A 13,258-nucleotide genomic window follows, 5' to 3' on the forward strand; every position below is an offset into this window, starting at 1 on the left:
TGCATTAATAACTTAATTCATTATCTTTCAATAATCCGACCCTTTAGGATTGTATCCTTGCCGACTCAAACTACTGGGTTGAGGGTAACGTCGCCTTCAAAAGAGGGGCCTACTACAATAACTAAGATAATCTCTTAAACAAGTGCAAAAGTGCGAAAATAATCAAAGGTTATACTAATACACGTGTCGGATCCAAGTGATTCATCTTGTCTATCTGTTTTATTTTATTTTTATTTTTCAGCATTTAGTTAGTTTTTATTTTCTTAGTTTAAAAACATTTTTCTTACTTTTTTATTTGATTAGACGTTGAGGATAAACCGGTATTAAAAGCTCTTGTGTCCTTGGACGACCTCGGTATCTTACCAACACTATACTACGTCCACGATGGGTGCACTTGCCCATATGTGTGTTTAGTGTTAGTGAATATCGTGTTTTATAAATTTAAAACTTGGCTAAAAGTGTAAAAAGGGCTTAATTATACATCTAAATTATATATACACTGACACGCATCATGCAGCCAGATGAGCTAAAACTTGATTAAGTGTGTTATTTGTTTCTGCCATCTGCATCGAAAGGGTCTTAATTTGTTCATCTTTTTTCCCACGCTCAAGTCTCTCGTTATGTAGTTGAAACTCCAGTTGTGCAATTCGTTCTTTTGATGATCCTTTTGTTCGAGGACTCTGCCAATATCTACTAGAAGTCACTCCATAACCAACACCTTTTAAATACCCACCTTTTTCTTTGCCAAATACTAATGTGAGTGCATCCGTGCCCGGATCAAGGTTCACGGATCCATCTTTAATTTGCGTTTCAGTGTCAATCTGTAGAAATTGTTAACAAATAAACATGTATTATAGTAATTAAAAATAAACCAAAAAAGTTTAAAGTTGAACTTACTATTTTATTAGCTATGTCTTTTACATCAACATTCTTGTATTCTCCGTTTTTGTTTTCCCTTGCTTTCCTCCACATTAAAGCACGAGAGGGGATCTCATCAACTGAAAGTTTGTTATTTTGTACCTTGTAATATATACAACAAAAATAACGGACACACACATCAGACATACAAACAAAAAATCATTATAAGCACAAAAAAAACTTTAATTGAAGAAATGAAGTTACCGGTTTGTCTCTTAGATAAGCATACCCTCCTCGTCCCAAGTGATGATCATAAACGTATTTTGATCGTGCTGTTTTTATCTTATTTGACACATCCTTACAACAAAATTTGTAATTATTTCATTAGAGTTTAAAATTATATTTAAAATAAAATAATGATGAACATTAGAATAAAAGATTAAAACCTTAAACTCGTCTGATTATGTATATGTTACAAACTTGTCCCAGTCTGTTTGCTCTACCATTGAACGATACCTCTTAGGAATTCGTGCAAGTTTCTTTGGTTTACCTAAGTTAGGTACTATGTATCCCGCATACACTTTTCTTCTAAAATTTCGAAGCAGGTCACCAAGCCGAGTCATTACAAAACGCCTACGACATGCATCAATGTCATAAAAACGCTGCAATATATAATACAAGTTGTATGTTAGTCACATGAAAATGTAAAAATACATTTATAATTAAGAGAAAAGAATTAACCATTATTTCCTCCCACAATTTATCCTTTACTTCTGTTGGCACTGTTTTCCACGCTAAAAACCTAAATCCGACATATTCTCTTACTAGGTCTCCCAAAAAACTAGAAAATTCTGATCTATATTCCCCAGAAAACTTCTCCAATTCATCAAATGTAACTTTGTGTTTTTTTCCACCCGAGTTTGTAAACGCTGTTCGCATTTTTGGTAACCTGGTCAACCCCCTCTTCGGTGTTTTTGTTTTGTGTGCTGTCAAATCCATATCCGAGAAATCGCTTTCAGATTCACCTGTCAAATCCCTATCCGAGAAATCGCTTTCTTCTTCAACTTCCATGATTTCTTCTTCAACTTCCATGATGCTAGAAATGAGTTTGACAAAAGTTGTTATTATATACAATAAAGAGAATGAATAAATTTTCCAGAAATGAGTTTGACCCGTTCTGACCCGAACCCGTCCCGACCCGATGGGATAGTTTCAGGTACAAACACATCCCTCACTTTCAATAAACTCTTTTCATATTCAAGTTTTTTAGAATGTTTATTACTAGTTTTCTTTATAGAGGTTTGGTTATTAGGAAATTTTTTTAAAGGTTGGAGGGACTGTTGTTGGTTTGAAGATGACATTAGTAGTTTTTATCTCAAAAGACATCTCACGGTACTTTGGCCTTATTAACTGCAGTTTGTTAATTTTACTGGTATCATGTCCAAAGATCTAAGCCCAGCTCACAAGGAAGCAACTTTTGCACTCGCTGCGCTTATGGAAATCCCGATACAATATACGGCAATCAATGAACTTGGCTTTGCCTTTTATTACTGGGATACGACACAAGTTGCGTAATATATAAAATAATAAAAAAGAAAAAAAATACTTACAATAAAAAAGAAAAAAAATACTTATATTCTAATAAACCGATCAAACGGAAACAAAAAACCGAAACGAAACAAAAAAAAACTGAAAATATTGAAACCTATTCGAAACGAAACTGAAAAAACAGACCAAACCGAAACAAAAAAAAAAACAGGTCTGCATGTTAGTTTAACTGCTGTTGCACAAAAATCAGGTCATGTAGTCTGCATCTTAGTTTAACTGATATATAGACATGTATTTATTTAAGCTGGTTAATGCAATAACATAACTATTCAGATTCAACTGTCATTATAAAACATGATATTCAGATTCAACTGTCATTAACTAATGGAGTAACGGGTCAAAATGGGTCAAGGAGCCAAAGTCTATAATCTATATATAATGCATAAACCTCATAAAACATGATATTCATATTCAACTGTCATTATAAAACACGAGTTTCCGCACGGGACGGGTTTCGAATCAAACCGTTTCGACGTGAACTGTTTCGATCCGTACCATTTCGAATCAAACCGCTTCAACCCAAACCGTTTCAACCTGAACCGCTTCGGCCCGAACCGTTTCGACCCGAACCGCTTCGGCCCGAACCGTTTCGACCCGAACTGGTGGTTGTGGGTGCCGGGGTGATGGATTGAGGATTCCAATTCATTTGACAACCAAACACAACATTAGAACTCAATTGTATAATACTTGAGGTTAATGTAACATCCCGATCTGAAATTTTTAGTATCAGCAGCATATCAGTTTGGTATTTGAATTAGAATTATGACTTATGTAAGCAGCAACATATTTTCGTTTGGTTATTTTGGCTTAACATTTCTTATTTAAGTTGTAGTCTTCAATGCAGTATACTTGAAGCCCAGGAGGGTCCTAGGCAACCCCTGAACTTCTTAAATGCAGTACACTTTTGTCCTAAAAATGGCGAAAATCAATATAGGCACCTAATTATATTTTATATTAGGCACCCATGCAATTCTTTATTGGCACTCAACTCCTTAATAATCAATCAAACTTCTAAAAATCAAAGCGAACCATTTCGACCCGTGCTGTTTTGACGGAACCGTTTATAACCGAAATGCTTTGACGAGAATCTTTTCGACCCGAATTGTTTCGACGCGGACCGTTTCAACCCGTACTATTCCCACCCAAACTGCTTTAACGGGTCAAAATAATCAATCAAACTTCTACATAACCTAAAATTCAACTTGAAATTTTCACCGAATCACCTAACTAGAACTAAAATTAACAACAAACGAGCATTATGAATCACCACAAATCTGAAACTAACTACAAATTTTCACCTAATTATCTAACTATAACTAAAATTGACAAAAATCAATCATAACGAATCACTACAAATCAACAATCAAACGCATGAACTTCAGGACGAATGTCATAGTTTTCACGAATCTGTGGAGTTTTATCAACAAAGTTTAAATCTTGAATCATTTTAAGTTTATTGTATCCACAAAAAAAATGAACTTGCAGATTACTGCTTACAGGGTCTGACTAAACAACCACAAAACGCTTTTTGAATAAATGCAAAGAAAATAGGGTTCTTGCACTTACCTTAATCAGAGGAGAGATTAGATGGATTCAAAGGAGATGCTTCGTGTCTGGTTTCTTTCTCTCTTTATCGTAATGCCAAAACAAGAAGCTTGTTAAACAAAAACAGAAGAGGGGTATCAGTACGAGATCTGGGTATGAATTTTGGGAGGGGAATCCATTTAGGGTTAAAGGAAAACAGGGGGAAAACTAAAAATGAACATGTTTTAGGTTGGATACACAAGAGAAAGAGAGGGAAATTATAATTTTTTGGGAAGTGGTGGGAAACGAAAATTAAAATTATATTTTTAGATATGATATTATTATATGCAATTATGTTTTTAAGTAAATTTTAATTTTAATATATTAAATTCAGAAAAAAAAATTAAAAAAATCGGGTTAAACGAGTCACGTTCGGGTTCATACAGTATGATACGATTTTCGGGTCGTGTCCGAAATTCAATAATGATCATACTAATTTAGTCCCTATTGGTCAATTTTCCTATGGTTCATGTTGTTTTTCGGGTCGTGTCCGAAATTCATACCCATACTTAGGGGTGCAAACGAGTCGAGCCGAGCCCGAGCTCGATTGACTTATGAGAGCTCGAGCTCGGGCTCGATAAACAAACGAGCTTTGTTTTGAGGCTCAAGCTCGACTCGGGCTCGATAAGGCTCGGCTCGTTTCATTAGGCCTAATTGACCTTTATTAAGCTCAACTAACTATCATTGAAGCTAACTGACAATCATCAGACCTAGTTGACTTTCATTGGACCTAATTGACCATCATTGAGCTAAAAAACTGCAATTAACCATCATTTGGCCTAAATGACCATGATTGGGTCTATTTGATCACCACTGGGCTTAGTTGGCCATCACTGAGCCTTAACAACTCTAACTGACCTTCATTGAACCTAGTTTACCATCGTTGGGTCTAATTGACCGTCATTGGGCCTAATTGACAATCATTGAGCTCAACAACCCTAACTGACCATCGTTGGGTCTAATTGACCGTCATTGGGCGTAATTGGCCATCATTGAGCTTAACAACCCTAAATAGCCTTCGTTAGCCCTAATTGATCTTTATTAAGCTCAACTAACTATCATTGAAGCTAACTGACAATCATCAGACCTAGTTGACTTTCATTGGACCTAATTGACCATCATTGAGCTAAAAAACTGCAATTAACCATCATTTGGCCTAAATGACCATCATTGGGTCTATTTGATCACCACTGGGCTTAGTTGGCCATCACTGAGCCTTAATTGGTTTTTAATTTATAAAAACACCAACTTTAATCGTCCTTTTTATTTAAAAATAACCAAAACAGAGTAAATCTACTGTGATTGTTTTGTATCATCGCAAATCCCAATTAGAATTAGAAACAAGGCACCATCATACGTAACCCTACTGTTCGACAATTTTGAAGGCTACATGTTGGACAATTTTGAAGGCTGCATATATACAAACCCTGTTGTTACGAAAAGAAGGCTGCATCATACGAAACTACAAGGCTGTTGTTCGACAATTTTGAAAGGTGTTCAACTAATTTATGCATGTTCTTTAATAAATATTGTTTAAACATATTCAACAGATATAGATTTGTTGAACTATGGAACCCTAATGTTCTTTAATTTATGCATGTTCTTTAAATACAGCCCTGTATTTATTGCTTGGTCGGTGATCAGGCAATAAAATTTGACAATCATAAGGATGCGTATATTATATGATGTTTCTCTACATACCTTGTCGTATTTTTATTCTAATGTGTTTTTACTCTACTATGCTTATGTACCAGGTCGTGATTAAAGGATGGATAAGTCTTGGATGTTAACCGATAGAACCAAAAAACCGTATATGGATGGAGTTGCAGCATTTCTAGATTACGCAGTTCGCAATTTGAAGATGTCGACGAACATCGACCCAAAAAAAACTAAACAAAAAACAAAATTTCCATGTCCATGTATAAATTGTTTAAACCACTACTCTCTTCCTTTGGATGAAGTGGATCATCACTTGTTCAATAAGGGAATTGATCCAAATTATACAAGGTGGATAAAACATGGAGAAAAAGATGAGCCAGTTAAAAATGTGCTTCATACAGAGTATTTTGACACCGAAATTCCAACAGATGCCACGGAAACAATAGAAATGGTAAATGCCACAGAAGATAATTTCACAGAGGACTATGAGAAGCTTCAGGAACTACTTGTTGATGCTGAGAAGCCCCTTTATAAAGGATGTCCAAACTTCACAAAGTTGTCCGCATTCGTTCAACTAGTCAACTTGAAGAGTAAGCATGGAGTCTCAGATAAGTGCTTTACTGAACTTCTAGTTTTGTTGAAAAAGATGCTACCTGAAGGTAACGAAATGGTTAACAATACATATGAGGCAAAAAAGAAAATGAAGGAAATGGGTTCAGGATATACAAGGATACATGTATGCATCAACGACTGCATTCTTTACAGGAAGGAGTACAAAGACTTGGTTGTATGTCCAACTTGTGGGAAGTCAAGGTGGAAGGTGGATGAGAACACTAAAATAATGTATGAAAATATTCCTGCAAAGGTAATGTGGTACTTTCCCATAATACCACGATTGAAACGACTCTTTCAAGCTAAGAGTATAGCAAAAGATTTATTATGGCACGCCACCGGTGTCACACCCCAACCGATGGCGGAAACATCGGGATGAGACGTACAAACTGTTCAAAGACATCATAACACTAAATGTGACAATACAATTAAATTTCATTTATTAAAATTGCAAAGTTTCATACATAGTCAAAAAGGAAATAACAAACATTAAACAAAGTTTATTTCATAGGTGGGTTTCTAGGCCATCCTATTTATTTCTTCAGATCTTGATTCCTCATCCTGCAGTATGCATTTAAAATAAAGTCAACAAAACATGTTGGCGAGTATACAAGTTTGAATATAGTATAATATGATTAAAATAGTTTAACATGATCAAATCCACGTGAATACCTGATTTCATATTAACAGTTATACTCGTAACGATGAAACTATGTGTTCAAACCAAAGTTTAACGCAATTAACATAGCCTAACCCTAGAAGGGTGGTAACATGAGTAACATAGAATAAACCTAACAATACCCATAATATTATGGGAGGGGCGTTACAACCTACAGCGCTGCCATTGTTAGGGGAGGCTTGCAAAGTTAATGAACACACAGTCATAAATGTTTAACATTAGCATAACATGATTAACATGAGTCAAATAGATTCACATGAAATGTGGATTGACAGTGCAAAAATGTTTAACATAGTGTTTTTGATGTAGGAAATGCATACTACACCCAAAAGTGTAAAATAGAAAATGGGTCATGTATACTCACCTTAGGTTGCGTTGCGTATTTCTTGGAAAAGATTAAGAATCAGGGATTTCCCAAGAGGATGTGCACAAGAGAATTACCCTATTAATTTTGAGGATTTGTTAAATATTGGGAATTTATAGATTATTAAATAACAAGGCATTTTAGAATAATATAAACATGTCTAAATTAACAATCATATGTTTCATATTTTTATAAAATATATGACAATTTATTTATAAATAATGGAGTAAAATAGATACTGATTTTTATATATCACTATAATAAGATTTTACCAAAATAAAATATTATTACTAAAATTCTGGATTACATAAATAATAAATTCTGATTTTTTTGACACTAAAAAAATAATATTGATATATATATATATATATATATATATATATATATATATATATAAATATTATAGATTAATATTAAATCTGATTATATAAATATAATTCGAATCTAAGTAAATCTATTTATATATATATATATTATAGATTAATATTAAATCTGATTATATAAATATAATTCGAATCTAAGTAAATCTATTTATATAATAATTCTGATTATTATATATATATATATAAAATGCTAATTCTGATTTAATAAAAATAAAAATTCTTATTTTTAGAATATAAATTCTGATTTAATAATAATTCTGAAATATAATTTCTGATTTAAAATAAATAACAATTCTGATTAAAATAAAATATGAACTCTGATTTTATAAATAAAACAGAATAATAATTCTGTTATAAAATTAAATTTCAGATTTTAAAAATATACTAATAAATCTGTTTTAATAAAAATAATAGTTATATTAATAAATCTGTTTTAATAATAATAATACTAATAAATCTGCCTTATAATAATATTAGTAAATCAGTTTAACAATAATAATGATTATATAAATCTGTTTTTCTAATAAAAATAATAATAATACTAATTATTCTGTTTTTATATTAATAAGAATTATATCTGAATTATGTAAATAATAATATAGTAATAATATATTAATAGAATGATAAACATACTAATAATAAACTGTTAATAATAATAGTATTAATAATAATAATAATAATAATAATAATAATAATAGAAATAAAACTGGATTTATAAGAAAAAATAAGGAACGGAACTGTTAATATAATAAATAAATAAAAAAAAACGGAATCGGAAACGGGATTTCGTACCGAACGGATGGTGGTTCGACGGCGAAGAGCGGCTCACAGTTCCGACGAGGGTGGTGGCAGACGGTGGAGATTCCAGCGAGTGAAAGCGGTGCTCCGGCGAAACGAAGATGATCGTATGCGGTTCGCTTTCGGTTGGTTTCGGTTTTTGATTCGGACGTCGGGTGTGAAAGGAGATAGGTAAGAGTTTGGGTCGGGTTTTATAAGGGTCGTCGGATGTCGGTTACAAGTAAACGGAAGGTCAGTTCCGGTTAAGAAGATTAGAAGTCGAAGAAGAAGAACCGTTTGGCGGTTAAACATTTAAATTCGCGTCATTAAAGTTGTGTTAAATGTAATGGTTTCTGGAATTCAATACAATAACGAAGACAGTCCAGTTGGTTAATGCGCGTGTTTGATGAAGTTGAGTCTTGAGTTCGATTCCGGTTGCACGCATATGAACCCCTTTTTTTAAAATAACAGACTAACTAACTGGGTTAGCCACTAACTGAGTTTTCTAACTCAGTTAGTGCTGCCCTTTGATAAAATTAACCCAGTTAGCTGGTTTAACTAGGTTTTCACTAACGGAGTTAGTTTAATTAACCAAAATACTTAAAAATCATAAAAAAATCAGAAAAATATTTATTTATTTAATTTTAATTGATAATTTATTTATTTAAAATGTTAATAATATAAAAATCATTTTAACCCAAATTTTGATATTTTTACCGAATTAACGTATAAATTCCCAATTTTCGTACGGTTTAGGGTAATCTCTTGGCATCGATGAATTTAAGAGCTGAGATTAAGATGAAATTTCTCTGTTTTTACGTGCTTACCATAGTTTCAACGTGTTATCAATTGTTTCAACATAGCATTCAAACACAAATATGGATAAAATCATGCATTTTCATTATGATTTCAAGTCCCGAGTAAAATTTGGGAATAGAATCAAATACCACAAAGGTACAACTTACAAAAATAGAAAGTACAAGTAGACTTGCCAAAAATGGAAAGTTCGAAAATACGAGGTGTCACAGTCTCCCCTACTTTAGGAGATTTCGTCCTCGAAATCTAAGAGGAAACTTTTGAAAAGATTATATCTAAATAATAAATGAGACTTTGATCATAATGTTTTTGTTTAGGAAAATTGGTTTCATGTATGCATCACATAGCACATTGTTTTTCACATAAATTGCCAAATAGTTTCACATAGAATAACATAGCATTGCACATAGAATAACATGGTGTTACACATAGAATATCATGTATAATGAAAGCAAGATAAATTTAGTTTGTTCACGATGGAGTAATTATTAATTGTTTTAGATTGCGATAATAACGTGATTCGTGTTCCCAAACTTGAAATGAAGATAACGCTCAAATGTAAATCACATAATAATTGAGATAACATAAAAAGAGATTTATCATAAAAATATGGATTGTCACGGAACGTAACATAAGACTATTCCAAAGTGAATCGAAATCCTTTTCGAATTAAGGAGACGTGTTTTGGCCTAATAGACAAATACTCTCATCGAGGAGCGACTAACGGTATTGTCCTTCCAGTTACTACACGTCCTTAATTGATTGGGAAAATCGAAACTTTGGCGAGATCGAAAATCAAGGAATGGGACTAGTTAACAAGGTGCGAGTTTCACCTCTAACTTGATAACATCGTACCCTGATGTGGTTGGTACTCATCCAAAGATGAGGGTCCACTAGAATATGAAATGGAAAACTCCCAACAAGGTTTGGATATCACTCCTAACTTGAGGGTAGATTTCGTGCAAAAATCAAAGTATAGCTGAGTGAAAATCATCACCAAGTGTGGGAATCACCCCTATCTTGATGAATCATTTCGATTGTATTACATGAGTGTCTTCACAGCTTCCATGTGTGTATTGTGTTAGCCTTAGGAAAGGCTTGTATATTAGAAGTCCAAAAGAATAGAGGGAAGCAAGGAAGAGAGAAGGGAATATTGTCTTAAACAGCAAATAAATGAGAAAGCTCCTAAACTATAGACTAGGTAAAAGCATTCCTACTTTTCCTAATTCCCTATAGTTATGGCTCTGATACCAATCTGGTATCAGAGTACTCCTACTATAGACTAGGGAAAAGTATAGGAATTCTACCTAATTCCCTATAGTTATGGCTCTGATACCAATCTGATATCAGAGTACTCCTACTATAGACTAGGGAAAAGTAAGGCAATCCTACCTAATTCCCTATAGTTATGGCTCTGTACCAATCTGGTATCAGAGTACTCCTACTATAAACTAGGGAAAAGTATGGCAATCTTACCTAATTCCCTATAGTTATGGCTCTGATACCAATCTGTCACACCCCAACCGATGGCGGAAACATCGGGATGAGACGTACAAACTGTTCAAAGACATCATAACACTAAATGTGACAATATAATTAAATTTCATTTATTAAAATTGCAAAGTTTCATACATAGTCAAAAAGGAAATAACAAACATTAAACAAAGTTTATTTCATAGGTGGGTTTCTAGGCCATCCTATTTATTTCTTCAGATCTTGATTCCTCATCCTGCAGTATGCATTTAAAATAAAGTCAACAAAACATGTTGGCGAGTATACAAGTTTGAATATAGTATAATATGATTAAAATAGTTTAACATGATCAAATCCACGTGAATACCTGATTTCATATTAACAGTTATACTCGTAACGATGAAACTATGTGTTCAAACCAAAGTTTAACGCAATTAACATAGCCTAACCCTAGAAGGGTGGTAACATGAGTAATATAGAATAAACCTAACAATACCCATAATATTATGGGAGGGGCGTTACAACCTACAGCGCTGCCATTGTTAGGGGAGGCTTGCAAAGTTAATGAACACACAGTCATAAATGTTTAACATTAGCATAACATGATTAACATGAGTCAAATAGATTCACATGAAATGTGGATTGACAGTGCAAAAATGTTTAACATAGTGTTTTTGATGTAGGAAATGCATACTACACCCAAAAGTGTAAAATAGAAAATGGGTCATGTATACTCACCTTAGGTTGCGTTGCGTATTTCTTGGAAAAGATTAAGAATCAGGGATTTCGCAAGAGGATGTGCACAAGAGAATTACCCTATTAATTTTGAGGATTTGTTAAATATTGGGAATTTATAGATTATTAAATAACAAGGCATTTTAGAATAATATAAACATGTCTAAATTAACAATCATATGTTTCATATTTTTATAAAATATATGACAATTTATTTATAAATAATGGAGTAAAATAGATACTGATTTTTATATATCACTATAATAAGATTTTACCAAAATAAAATATTATTACTAAAATTCTGGATTACATAAATAATAAATTCTGATTTTTTTGACACTAAAAAAATAATATTGATATATATATATATATATATATATATATATATATATATAAATATTATAGATTAATATTAAATCTGATTATATAAATATAATTCTAATCTAAGTAAATCTATTTATATAATAATTCTGATTATTATTATATATATATATATATATATAAAATGCTAATTCTGATTTAATAAAAATAAAAATTCTGATTTTTAGAATATAAATTCTGATTTAATAATAATTCTGAAATATAATTTCTGATTTAAAATAAATAACAATTCTGATTAAAATAAAATATGAACTCTGATTTTATAAATAAAACAGAATAATAATTCTGTTATAAAATTAAATTTCAGATTTTAAAAATATACTAATAAATCTGTTTTAATAAAAATAATAGTTATATTAATAAATCTGTTTTAATAATAATAATACTAATAAATCTGCCTTATAATAATATTAGTAAATCAGTTTAACAATAATAATGATTATATAAATCTGTTTTTCTAATAAAAATAATAATAATACTAATTATTCTGTTTTTATATTAATAAGAATTATATCTGAATTATGTAAATAATAATATAGTAATAATATATTAATAGAATGATAAACATACTAATAATAAACTGTTAATAATAATAGTATTAATAATAATAATAATAATAATAATAGAAATAAAACTGGATTTATAAGAAAAAATAAGGAACGGAACTGTTAATATAATAAATAAATAAAAAAAACGGAATCGGAAACGGGATTTCGTACCGAACGGATGGTGGTTCGACGGCGAAGAGTGGCTCACAGTTCCGACGAGGGTGGTGGCAGACGGTGGAGATTCCGGCGAGTGAAAGCGGTGCTCCGGCGAAACGAAGATGATCGTATGCGGTTCGCTTTCGGTTGGTTTCGGTTTTTGATTCGGACGTCGGGTGTGAAAGGAGATAGGTAAGAGTTTGGGTCGGGTTTTATAAGGGTCGTCGGATGTCGGTTACAAGTAAACGGAAGGTCAGTTCCGGTTAAGAAGATTAGAAGTCGAAGAAGAAGAACCGTTTGGCGGTTAAACATTTAAATTCGCGTCATTAAAGTTGTGTTAAATGTAATGGTTTCTGGAATTCAATACAATAACGAAGACAGTCCAGTTGGTTAATGCGCGTGTTTGATGAAGTTGAGGTCTTGAGTTCGATTCCGGTTGCACGCATATGAACCCCTTTTCTTTAAATAACAGACTAACTAACTGGGTTAGCCACTAACTGAGTTTTCTAACTCAGTTAGTGCTGCCCTTTGATAAAATTAACCCAGTTAGCTGGTTTAACTAGGTTTTCACTAACGGAGTTAGTTTAATTAACCAAAATACTTAAAAATCATAAAAAATCAGAAA

General features: G+C 32.2%; 2 protein-coding genes across 2 annotated transcripts; both read right to left on the bottom strand.

Moving 5' to 3' along the window:
- Window positions 1-509: 509 nt before the first annotated feature.
- LOC110869996 lies at window positions 510-1,006 on the bottom strand. The gene is made up of 2 exons (XM_022119193.2): window positions 898-1,006; window positions 510-821 (listed from the first exon to the last, which is right to left on the bottom strand). The coding sequence occupies exons 1-2, from the start codon at window positions 970-972 to the stop codon at window positions 510-512; spliced, it is 387 nt and encodes a 128-aa protein (XP_021974885.1). The 5' UTR covers window positions 973-1,006.
- A 298-nt stretch (window positions 1,007-1,304) lies between these two features.
- LOC110871117 lies at window positions 1,305-4,167 on the bottom strand. Its single transcript, XM_022120062.2, has 3 exons — window positions 4,033-4,167; window positions 1,600-1,954; window positions 1,305-1,520 (listed from the first exon to the last, which is right to left on the bottom strand). The coding sequence occupies exons 2-3, from the start codon at window positions 1,948-1,950 to the stop codon at window positions 1,320-1,322; spliced, it is 552 nt and encodes a 183-aa protein (XP_021975754.1). The 5' UTR covers window positions 1,951-1,954; window positions 4,033-4,167; the 3' UTR covers window positions 1,305-1,319.
- Window positions 4,168-13,258: the final 9,091 nt, after the last annotated feature.

Source organism: Helianthus annuus, chromosome 8 (genome assembly GCF_002127325.2).
Source record: "Helianthus annuus cultivar XRQ/B chromosome 8, HanXRQr2.0-SUNRISE, whole genome shotgun sequence".
NCBI classification, from domain to species: domain Eukaryota; kingdom Viridiplantae; phylum Streptophyta; class Magnoliopsida; order Asterales; family Asteraceae; genus Helianthus; species Helianthus annuus.

Excerpts from the sequence above, each read along its gene's own strand:
- LOC110869996 (XM_022119193.2), bottom strand. The coding sequence starts at position 972 with ATGTGGAGGAAAGCAAGGGAAAACAAAAACGGAGAATACAAGAATGTT. Across the intron at positions 822-897 it reads AAGACATAGCTAATAAAATA|ATTGACACTGAAACGCAAAT; the intron begins GTAAGTTCAACT and ends CAATTTCTACAG.
- LOC110871117 (XM_022120062.2), bottom strand. The coding sequence starts at position 1,950 with ATGGAAGTTGAAGAAGAAATCATGGAAGTTGAAGAAGAAAGCGATTTC. Across the intron at positions 1,521-1,599 it reads AATTGTGGGAGGAAATAATG|CGTTTTTATGACATTGATGC; the intron begins GTTAATTCTTTT and ends TATATATTGCAG.